Source organism: Rhamphochromis longiceps, linkage group LG14 (genome assembly GCF_057381845.1).
Source record: "Rhamphochromis longiceps isolate RC_006_pf linkage group LG14, R_longiceps_female_GT1.1, whole genome shotgun sequence".
Taxonomy (NCBI): Eukaryota; Metazoa; Chordata; class Actinopteri; order Cichliformes; family Cichlidae; genus Rhamphochromis; species Rhamphochromis longiceps.
The window spans coordinates 27,865,798-27,877,722 of NC_140570.1; the positions used below are offsets into that span (position 1 = coordinate 27,865,798).

Below are 11,925 nucleotides of genomic sequence, written 5' to 3' on the forward strand. Positions count from 1 at the left end.
GTCGTGTGAAATGGTATTTTCAGTTTCATTCAGTTGAAGTAAAGAACGTTGAATATTTCTAAGTGTGCTGTTTTGAACCAAGATGTCACAGTATGATCAGTGCTGTAATTTTTGACAGTCACTGTATCAATGTTATTTTTGCGTCTCTTGAATAAAGTTTTTGACCTGCAAGTGCTAATTTCTTTAGTTATTGGGGTAAAATGGGTAGTGTTAATAGGAAGGTGTTTGCCAATTCAGTAACCTAATTTAATGTTAATGGAAACTAACATTGCCTCAAATTGTTTAGTTATAATTGTTGTTTAACTGAATCTTGATGTCAGAGGCCTTAAATAGAATGTTTTGTATTGTTCTTTCCCAACATTTTTCAAAAGAAACAGTCTAATTTCTTTGCTGCGATTGATTCCAGAGAACACGGAAGAACTGACATTATTTAACTGTTGATTTATATAGATTCAGTAGAGGAGTAATGTCAGTTTAATTCTTTACCTACTGCAGTGAAATTAGACATGTTGTTTTGAAAGGTTACTGGTGGATGCCAGCAACCATCTTGGAAGAGAACAATACAATCTGTTATAAGGCCTCCATTTGAAAATTGTGTATTTGATACTAGAATATAATAGCAAAATGTAATTTGAAGATAACATGTAGTATTTAAGTGACCAAGTAGTATTGGGTAAAAGTTATTGAATCGTGTTGGGATAACGTGAGAAAATTGTGAAGGATTAAAATATTCCAAGAGCTCAAATTACTTCATCAAAACATGTTTAAGTCACATTTTATCAACACAAATTGCACAGGTTTATTGAACATGAATAAATTGTGTTAATTTAACTCAATGGTTTAAGTTGCTGCCAAAGCAAAACATCTGTGTGCAACAAATGTCCACCATTGAATTAAGTAAATCCAACAACATATTTTTTTCAGTGCAGTCCCATATGGCAGGCAAAATTATTAACAAGATAATTGACCTCTGTTGGAGTAGCGTTCAAGTAGCTGCTCTGCTCTGTGTTGGTATAGGGCATTAAAGATGATAACAGTGGGTGGATTATATTCTTAAACTTTGTTACAGCAGTTTCAGAAAAAAACACCTTTTGTGATAAGGTCTAATCCCCACTGCTGTGTAATCAATTATTGTAAATTTAAATGTTATCAGGAAATGATCAGACAAGAGAGGGTTTTCAGGAAACACTGTTAAATGTTCCATTTCTACCCCATATGTTAAAACAAGATCCAGAGTGCAGGTGGGTTCTTTTATATTTTAAGAAAGCCAATTGAGTCTAACAACAGATTAAATGTTGAGTTGAGGCTGTCATTTTTAGCATCTACATGGATGTTAAAATCACCCGCAATAATTATTTTATCTGAGCTGAGCACTAAATCAGATAAAAAAATCAGTGAGAAACTGTGTAAAGCCCAGGTGGATGATAGATGATCACAAATAACACTGGATTTTGAGTTTTGCAGCTAGAGTGAACAAGGCTGAGCATCAGGCTTTCAAATGAATTAAAAGTCTGTCTTGGTCTTTGTAAAGTAAAGTAACATTTTATTTGTATATTAGTTTTCAAAATAAAAATCACAAAGTGCTTCACAGAAAAACTAAAACATTAAAACAAAAATCAACCAAAAGCAAGTTTAAAAAAAGATGTGTTTTTAGTAGGGGTGGGACTCAATTAAAAAAAAAAATCTAATTAATTAGAGGCTTTGTAATTAATCGAATTTAATCGCACAAGAAAATTTCCCCCTAAGTGTAAATGTTTTTTGTTTTATTTAAAAGGGTGGGCGACAGAATTAAATAATAGAGATGGAAATAAATACTGTAAACTCTAACTCTTTTAATTTATGGGGGGGGAAAGCATTTAAACAGCATTTCAATTCAAAACAGAGAAACAAAAATAATATCCCTGGCCAAAATTGGGCAGACTTAAACACAATGTACATTTTCAAAATGGTATTGTTTTTAAATAATAATAATAATAAAAAATTCAACATAAAGTGCAGTTTTTCTTCTTAAAAATAGGGCAGAAAAATAAAAGGTTATTTGACCTGCTTCACCTTTAAACTCTGAGTAACCTTAGCCAATATTATTTTGTACATTAGGCTAAAATAGTTTGATCATCAAAACTTTTAGTGCAAAAAATAACAAACCCGTTGGACTCACAATACCTCCATGCTTATTTACTGTCCATCTCTTTCAGCCAGTTACTTAGACAAACTAGCCTTTTCTTATTTTCAGAGCTCAAGGTGCTTTCTTTTTTTGTTACTATGTGACCTGCAAGTGAGAACAGTTTCTCACATGGGACAGAAGTGGCAGGACTAATCAAATATTTGCGGGCCAGGACAGACAGCTGAAGGTGGGTCCCTGCTTGACTGGACCACCACTGCACCAGGCAGTCTTTCTCGCTGATGGTGGATTCTGCTCTTTTTTTTTTTTTTTTTTTTTTTTTCCTGCTCTTTACAAACTCAGGGCCCTGTTACACATGGCTTCCTAATCTGAATCAGAGTCTGAAGACAATGAAGAGAAGATGAAGAACCTTGTCTTTGCTGGCTCCTTTGTGCTGGCATTTTTACACTGTTCCTGCAGCAGGGCCTCAAGGCTGGTCCAAACCTCTTCTCACTCTCCCCTTGCAAAGCACTTTAAATCCTTAAAGTGTGGGTCAAGCACAGTAGCTATCTTGAGCCACTGGTTGTTTGAGTGTAGCTACATGTTGGATAGGTCCTCTGAACATGAGACATATGTCTCACCTCTAAGAAGCTCAGTCACAAACCTGTAGTAGACAGTTCAAGAAAGTAATTTTTACAAACTTTCAAATCTAGAACTTTTTGAAGAAACTGTAACAATACGTTAAAAGAGAGTTTATTTACCTGCATGGCTCAAGGACAGTTGCCAGCTCGTGGAGTTTTACAAGCTCTGATGGAGTTAAAATGACTAGTTTGTGATCAGCAAAAACAGCCTCTTGATTCTTCAGTAGACGCGAAACCATATCCAGCATTGAATTCCACCATGTGGAAACATCCTGTATGAGTGGCTCTTTCTGTTGCCCCAGTCTTGTTTGCTCTTTGTGTAGTTAATCCATAGTAGCAGGGCTGTCTGTGATGAAAGAAATGTTCTTGCTTTTCAGTGTCATAAAGCTGTTGAATTTTACTTGAAATAGTCTTTGGAAAGTTGGATCACCTGACGCTAATTGTAGGACATTTTTTAACCCCCTATCTTCTACCACTGATAGTGGTCTACAGTCCAGAGCAATCAATTTTGCAAGAGAATTTGTAAGTTGTCCGATGTTGACTTACTAATTTTGGTCCGTAAGCCAGTCATTTCATCAAGTTTGGGATGCCGACACCTTTTGTTGGTACTTGGTGATTGGTGTTAGAGCTAAAAGCTCCCACAGTTTTTGTGCTCACTGCAACATGTTTTGCATTAAGATGGCACCATAAGGTTGAAGTGCTTTGGTGGTATGCAAACTCCTTTTTTCACAGTTTGCACAAAACAACACTTTTATCGAGGCTTTGCTCAGGTAGTCTTTTGAAATGAAAATTGCCTCCGATAAGTCCTAGTAATGCGCTTTCTTCTGATTCTTTGTAGCGATGATGTGTAAATCAGTGCAATCGGTATACAAGGAAATCGTGCATTAACAAAAGTTCTCCTTTGCTTGGAATCCAAAGTGCAATTAAATGCTTTTTTTTAATGCATTTTTTTTTTTAAATTAATACATGCAATTAATGAGTTAAAGTCCCATCCCTAGTTTTTAGTGTTTTTTTTTTAAAGACACCACTGAGTCCACAGATCTCAAGCTCAAAGGCAGAGAGTTCCAGAATTTGGGGGCCACTGTTACTAAAGCTCTGTCACTTTTCAGCCTAGTATGATGGACAACCAGCAAGCCGTGATCACATGGCCTCAGGGACCTGCTGGGGATGTATGGATGTAAAAGATCTCTGACGTATGTTGGTGCTTGTCCATGCGGAGCTCCAAATGTCAAGCTGGATCAGCAGGAGTATGACATGCGAGTAACTGGAAGACTTGGTCAGAAGCCTTGCAACAGCATTCTGAACAACCTCATGGTTTGGTTGATTAATAGGCTGGTGTGAAAAGTTGCTGCTACACCGACCCTCGGCCTGTGCTTTGAGAATTCTGATAGTTAGTATGACTCAGGGGTGTTGATTCATTTAAACTAACATAATCATCCTGCTGTAGCAAGGTTTCTGTAAGGCAGAGTAAATCAATTTGTTGATCAATTATTAACTCATGTACTAACAGAGACTTGGAAGTGAGAGACCTAATGTTTAATTTCACTTTTTTACTCTTTGGTATAGATTTGGATAGTGAATTGTTCTTTCTTTGTGATTTTTTAAGTCGTAGTAGTTAGTTAAAGTTGTTTTTTGCTGGTTTTAAGTTTGTTTATTGTCCGATTGGGAACTGACACAGTCTCTGGAGTTTTGGGGGGGTGACAGGAGGAGAGAAGCTGCAGAGAGGCGTGTAAGACTGCAACTCTGCTTCTTGGTCCTAACTCTGGGTAGACATGTCCTTCTCTCCCCATCCCCAGTTGCCTCCCTCCTCCCACCTCATCTCTGGTACCGGTGCCCACTTCTCAATTTTAAATACATGTAGACGTTGAGGGCTCTGAAGGGGCCGTGCTGACACCAGCTGCTATCTGGCAGAGAGTCATTGGTACCATGCCCTTCCCATATTTTAAATGCACTTTAGAACAGCACACTGGAACACCACATATGAGCAGGTAGAATGAGTTATGGGGTCTTCACACCCCTGTTCTCTGTTTGCCATCTGGGGCTGGGGGCCTTTACTTAAACGTAAAAAATAAAATAAAATAAAGAAAGAAATAATAAAGAAACTATGACAATCAAGTGGACCAGTATGGAAAAAGCTGTAATGATCCACTTAGGAAAGTAAATCGGTTGGGCATTTTTCTTTGCCATCAGACAGTAATTCTGATTCCTACAGTGCAGGACAGGACAGGCCAAAAAAAGAATAAATGACAGTATTCACTGATTAAAGTGTTCTTATCAAAGAGTTGAGCATTTGTGAAGGAAAAGTTATTTACATATTTATCTCCTGATCTTTATTTTTTATTTTTTATTTTTTTTTCTTTCAACAATTCAGTTAGAAATGCCACAGCTGTCTATTATTCAAACCTTGTTACAAAGATTAAGGGTAATCGTAAGGTCTTACTTGACAGAATTACTGATATTGTTACCCCTGTGCTACCTGCTGTCTCAGTGTGTTAAAATGAACATTAAGATATTCTTGTTTCTTTATAAGCAGAAAAAAATCAGTGATGTTTGATGCTAAAGAAAAAATGTTTTTCCTTTAGCATCTTTGTTGGCTGTTCCTGCTCCAGTTTGACATGTTATATTAATTTTTTTTTATCTGTTTCTTAAACTGAGCTGGTTAAATTAGTTGACTCAGTGAAAGCATCCTTCTGCTCGCTTGATGTTTAACACATCTCTGTCCAAAAATCTCTTTCGGTCTATATGTGTCCATGTGCTGACTATAATTAAAACATAACTGGTCTCTGGTCAAGGTCCTACTTATTTTAAGGCTGTCATCCAACCACTTACATAAAGAAATAGCTGAAGTTTGTTTTGTGCTGGTAATGGAAGATCTTGGTCTCCTTGCCGCATTTGCTAACTCTTAAAGCAGGATCTGCTGGCTAGACATCATAAGAAGCTGAAAACTAAAGGACAAAGAGCTTTTGAAACCTCTAGACTCTGGGCTGTCCCTGTCTAAGATGAAGATCTCTGAATTTGGTGGTCTCTTTTTTAAGACTTGCATTTGGTTAACTTTTCTTTTCATGTTCTGGAATTAATTGTGAAGCATTTTGTGAGATTTATTTTGAAAGGTGCTATTAAATAACATTTTATTTACTTACTTGCCACGTTGGATCAACCACAAGACTATTAATTCTTCCTTTATATTGACTAAAAAATATAAAATTTAAATTAACAAAACAAAAACACACAAAAGAGCTGAGTCCTTGTTGATAACTAATTAACTTGCAGTGTTATCGAGGTCTACCTGCATACAAACGTAATCTCAAATGACATGTCCTTTAGGTCCTGCCACTGCTCCTTGTTTTTCCCTTATGGGTGGTATGCAAGATTAGTCAACACAGCATGTCAATAAAAGGGAATGGCAAAACAATAAAACCTGACGACTAGACTCAGAAAGTCAGAAAGCTGTCATGTGGTCATTATTACAAACCAACTTGCTCTTATTCATTTTGCTGTATTCCTATTTTTCTTCTGCTGTAGCCTCTTCTCTGTTTCCCTCCTCCTGTCAGTTACAGAGACAATTTCATCTAAATGGCATGCACAAGAGTGGAGATGTCATTCTGGGTGGACTGTTTCAAGTCCACTTTTTTTCAAGCGTTGCTGACCTGTCTTTTACCTCACAGCCACAACAGCCTACTTGCCATGGGTAAGTATGTCAGGGAAAAAAGTGAAAACGAAAGCGAAAATCTATTATTGATATGCATCTTATATCTAGTACTCTCTGCATTAATACATTTGAAAAAATGCCTTGTCTGGAATGAAACATCTTCTTTGTATTTTTTTTGTCATTAAAAATCCCTTTAATTGTGGTTTATAACAGTATTTGTGTAACATGTTTTCCAAGTATACTGTTGTATTTTTCTTTGTTAGTTTTTATGAACTAGGATTTAGGCAGGCACAAACCATGGCCTTTGCTATTGATGAGATCAACAGAAACTCCAACCTGCTGCCAAATGTCACTCTTGGATATACTCTTTATGATAACTGTGTCACACTTGGAATTGGATTCCGTGCAGCATTGTCATTAGCCAGTGGTCAAGAGGAAAACATTATATTAGATAATAGATGTACTGGAAATCTTCCAGTCATAGGGATTGTGGGTGATTCTTCCTCTACACATTCTATTGCCATTTCCAACGTCTTAGGTTTGTACAGAGTACCCATGGTAAGTGGTCTTCTTAATCTTGTAATAGATACCTTGTATTATTTTGATTTCATAGCAAATATAAAGCCACTTAATAATAGAGCTAACATGATAAAAATAATAAAGGAGTACAGACTTTGGATATTTATACATAATGTGTATTTTTCACAGGTGAGTTATTTTGCCACTTGTTCCTGCCTAACTGACCGTCAAAAGTATCCATCCTTCTTTAGAACAATACCAAGTGATGCTTTCCAGGTCAGGAGCACAATTTCACATTTGTCACTAAATTATTAATGCAACAACAGAAGTATTTTCAGGAATAAAATACCTGTTTTTTAACAGAATGTATAATGATGTAAAAAACTAAAAAATTCTACCTGTGTGCTGTGGAAGTTGATCTGCAAATACTGGTATGAAAGATTTGTTTGTCTTTGCGCTCACCCTTTAATTTGTATTTACATAGGTACGTGCTATGATTCAGATTCTAAAACACTTTGGCTGGACTTGGGCAGGTCTTCTTGTCAGTGATGATGATTACGGACTTCACGCAGCCAGATCTTTGCAATCTGATCTCAGTCTGTCGGGTGAAGGATGCCTGGCTTACTTCGAGATTTTACCCTGGGACAAAGACATGGATGAACTCAGGAGGATTGTGAATGTGATGAAAATGTCCTCAGCTCGAGTTGTCATTGTCTTTGCACATCATAGTCGCATAGTAAACCTTATGGAAGAGGTTTGGGTTTAAAACAATTTAATTATTACTAGTTGCAAGAATAAAAATCATTAGACTGTGCAAAACATGTTTTATATGTCTGTGTGAATGTGTAGTAAAAACTAGTCATGTAGAATTAATTTGCATCATGAGCATCTACTGCATCTACTGTAATATTATGTCACTAAAGTAGTTTTGAGCTACAATATCACATTACAGATTTTGTATAATACAATGCACAGGTAGTGAGGCAAAATCTAACTGGCCTACAGTGGATGGCCAGTGAAGCCTGGACAGAAGCTACTGTGCTCCAAACACCTCAGCTCATGCCATATCTGGGTGGAACACTGGGCATTGCAATTCGTCGAGGAGAAATACCAGGGCTCAGGGAATTCCTCTTACAAATACGTCCTGACCTACATCACAATAACAGCTATGGAAATAGCATGGTGAGAGCTGAACTCTTTCTTATCATATGTCCAAGATGTATATATTTTTATTATTTGTAAAAATAATTTTCAATAAATTTCAGGTGAATCAGTTTTGGGAATTCACATTTAAGTGCAGATTTGCACCAGCTCCAACAGGATGGGTAGAAGGTAGAGGTACATTATGCACTGGAGAGGAAGATCTGGACCATGTGGACTCTGAGTTTTTGGATATTTCCAACCTCCGGCCAGAATACAATGTGTACAAAGCTGTATATGCTTTAGCATATTCCCTTGATGACATGTTACGGTGCAAGCCAGGAAGAGGACCTTTCCGTGGCCACAGCTGTGCCACATTGCAAACATTGGAACCGTGGCAGGTTTGATATCAAATTGCACTCCATTAAATGAGAAGATCTTTTGCCCTATAATTACTTTCAGAACAGAATGCACACAGTAGAGTAAATACGAAAGACAAACCATGAAAAAGTTTGAATGAGCTAAAAAGATGTTTTCATCCTTCTGAACTGGAGTAATGGTTAATATATTTAGATCTGAGAGATCATAAACCAGTAGGCATATACAGCAGTATTAGTGATGTGCGATCTTTGATTTTGAGTTAGATTGTAATAATTTTATATGTTTGTATAAATCCAATTTAATGTTATATTTGATTATTTAATACCAGGTGCCACTGTTTGCACTATGAAAAATAATTTATTTATTATAAATCCCTTTTTAACAGCTTATTTATTATTTGGAAATGGTCAATTTTACCACTCCATTTGGTGATCAAGTGTCATTTGATGAGAATGGTGATGTGGTGCCAATTTATGATGTGATGAACTGGTTGTGGCTCCCTGATGGAAACATTAAAATTCAAACTGTGGGTGAGGTTAAGAGGTCTGCTTTCAAAGGTGAAGAACTCATACTTGATGAAGACAAAATCTTCTGGAACTTTGAATCCAAAAAGGTTAGATATGGTTTTTAGACTTTTATATTTTGGCACATATATGTATTACATAATATATGTAATTCTGGCAGGTAATATTTAATTTCATCCTATAGCCACCTCGATCGGTATGTAGTGAGAGCTGTCCTCCTGGTACCCACATGGTGAGAAAGAAGGAGGAACCCAAATGCTGTTTTGACTGCATCCCTTGTTCTGAGGGAAAAACCACTAACAAGAGCAGTGAGTTTTTATCTTTTACCGCTGCATATTTAATTAGATTCATATTAAACATAGTATGTATGATACCATCTTCCCCCTTTTTGTAGATTCCTTGGAGTGCACCAATTGTCCAGAGGATTTTTGGTCAAACCCCCAGCGTGATCACTGTGTTCCCAAGAAGACAGAGTTCCTCTCCTACCATGAGCCTCTGGGTATTTGCTTGACAGCAATTTCACTGCTGGGAACATTTATATGTGTTATTGTTCTAGGAATCTTTTTCTACCATCGCAGAACACCTATAATACGTGCCAACAATTCAGAACTTAGTTTTCAGCTATTGCTGTCACTCAAGTTGTGTTTCCTTTGTTCACTGCTGTTCATTGGACGACCTAGGCTATGGACATGCCAACTCAGGCATGCAGCATTTGGGATCAGCTTTGTGCTGTGTGTCTCATGCATCCTGGTAAAAACCATGGTAGTTCTGGCTGTGTTCAAAGCCTCCAAGCCAGGAGGGGGAACCAGTCTGAAGTGGTTTGGTGCTATGCAGCAGAGAGGAACAGTTCTGTTTCTTACAGCTATTCAAGCAGCCATCTGCACTACCTGGCTTGTTTCTTCCTCTCCAACTCCACATAAAAACACCCAATACCACAATGATAAAATCATTTATGAGTGTGCAGTTGGGTCAACTGTTGGTTTTGCAGTGTTATTGGGCTATATTGGGATGCTAGCTTTCCTCAGTTTTCTAATTGCATTCCTGGTGAGGAATCTCCCTGATAGTTTTAATGAGGCCAAACTCATCACATTCAGCATGCTGATCTTCTGTACTGTGTGGGTGGCCTTTGTTCCTGTTTATATCAGCTCACCAGGAAATTATGCAGATGCAGTGGAGGTATTTGCCATCTTGGCCTCAAGTTTTGGACTCTTGGTCACATTGTTTGGACCCAAATGTTACATAATCCTGTTGAGACCAGAGTTGAACACAAAGAAAGCTATAATGGCTCGCCGCAATGGAACACAGATTTTTCATATACAGTAGAAAACGTCCAGATTTTTTTTTTATTTAAGCTTATACGCAACTAAAAAAAATACATTGTCTAAATGAACAAAGCAATAAATATGGTTTCATACTGTTATGTTATATTCCAGGGTATTTGGTCTTTCTGGAACTGATGTTCACTGAGAAACATATAGTGGGGCAAAACCGTATTTAGTCAGCCACCAATTGTGCAAGTTCTCCCACTTAAAAAGATGAGAGAGGCCTGTAATGTTCATTATAGGTATAGCTCAACTCCCTCCAGCTTTAGACAACAACAACAAGAACCCCCCCTCCCCTTCCCGCACACACTAACTCACTTCTTCCTGCATCACAACCAAACATGTATCTTAAAGAAACAACAACAGTGCACAGAGATAGCCAACCTAACCTGGGGTGGCTGTAGCTCAGGTGGCAGACCAGGTCAGCCACTAATCAAAAGGTCAGTGGTTCGATCCCAGGCTGCCTCCTGGCTGCATGTCAAATATCCTTGGGCAAGATGCTAACCCCACGTTTGCCTACTGGTGGTGGTCAGAGGGCCTGGTGGTGCCAGTGTCCAGCAGCCTCGCCTCTGTCAGTGCACCCCAGGGCAGCTGTGGCTACAATGTAGCTTGCCATTGCCAGTGTGTGAATGACTGAATGTAGTGTAAAGCGCTTTGGGGTCCTTAGGGACTGAGTAAAGCGCTATACAAATGCAGGCCATTTACCATTTTTTTCTAACACAGTAAAATAACCTTTAACCATCATTACAGTGTGTATACTAATTTGCTAAAACATAAGCTCTGCTGAAACATAAAGTCTGCTCCAATTTCAATGTACAATGCCCAACTACAGCTACAATAAAGGAATCTTTATCTTTCATGATATAAATTATTAAATAACTAAGGATTTAGGATTAAGATTTAAGAATTATAAACTAATTGTCAGGTCTGGGATGGCAGACCAGGTGGAGTGCAGAAAGCGTGGACCCACATGCAGACAATGGAGACGGAACTGGACCGTAAAGCAAGACTTTTATTTTCGACTGCACAAAATACAAAATAAAGAGAGACTAAGATTAAACTAACAAAAACTAAAATGGGAAAACCTAAACACTAAACACTAGGTACACAGAATGTGACATGTGAGAACATGAAACCTGAAACCCGAGGCCTCTGGCTGGGATGAGGCAGGACCCAATGGTCTAGATGGCGGAGACAGAGCAGACAGGGTAGTCCATGGCAGATGGCGGTGATGTATGGCGTTATTTTTGTGCCACTATTCTGAGCGCACGAAAAAAAAATTGAGGGCACGTAAAAAAAAATTGCAGGTGCAACAGGTGCAAGTGTTGCATTTTGAGGAGAAATTTATTTTGAGCGTACAAAAGCTGAATTTGAGTGAACAAAATTCATTGCTGCGTGCAAAAAACGTATTTCAGTGTTTGCGCTTATCCATATATACACACAATAGCACCCCCTCTCGCTCAGTTTCACAACATTCTCTGCTTCGTACGCTCAACTCTCTGTACACCGTTATAAGTGTGCCACAAAACCAACCAATCACAGACTTGGTTTCAAAAATTCTGATTGGCTCTTACGGTCTCCAATCAGCTCGCTAGCTATTGCCTTCCGGACACCAGAAACACTGTCCACTCAGCCTCGCTTCTTGCAG

At 38.0% G+C, this 11,925-nt stretch overlaps 1 protein-coding gene across 1 annotated transcript; it reads left to right on the forward strand.

Annotated features, from left to right (window-relative positions):
- Positions 1-6,320: 6,320 nt before the first annotated feature.
- On the forward strand, positions 6,321-10,278 carry LOC146654284 (extracellular calcium-sensing receptor-like). The gene is made up of 9 exons (XM_085429309.1): positions 6,321-6,430; positions 6,655-6,949; positions 7,100-7,186; positions 7,395-7,664; positions 7,886-8,092; positions 8,176-8,451; positions 8,817-9,044; positions 9,140-9,263; positions 9,350-10,278. Exons 1-9 carry the CDS (start codon positions 6,321-6,323, stop codon positions 10,276-10,278), a joined length of 2,526 nt encoding a protein of 841 aa, XP_085285435.1.
- Positions 10,279-11,925: the final 1,647 nt, after the last annotated feature.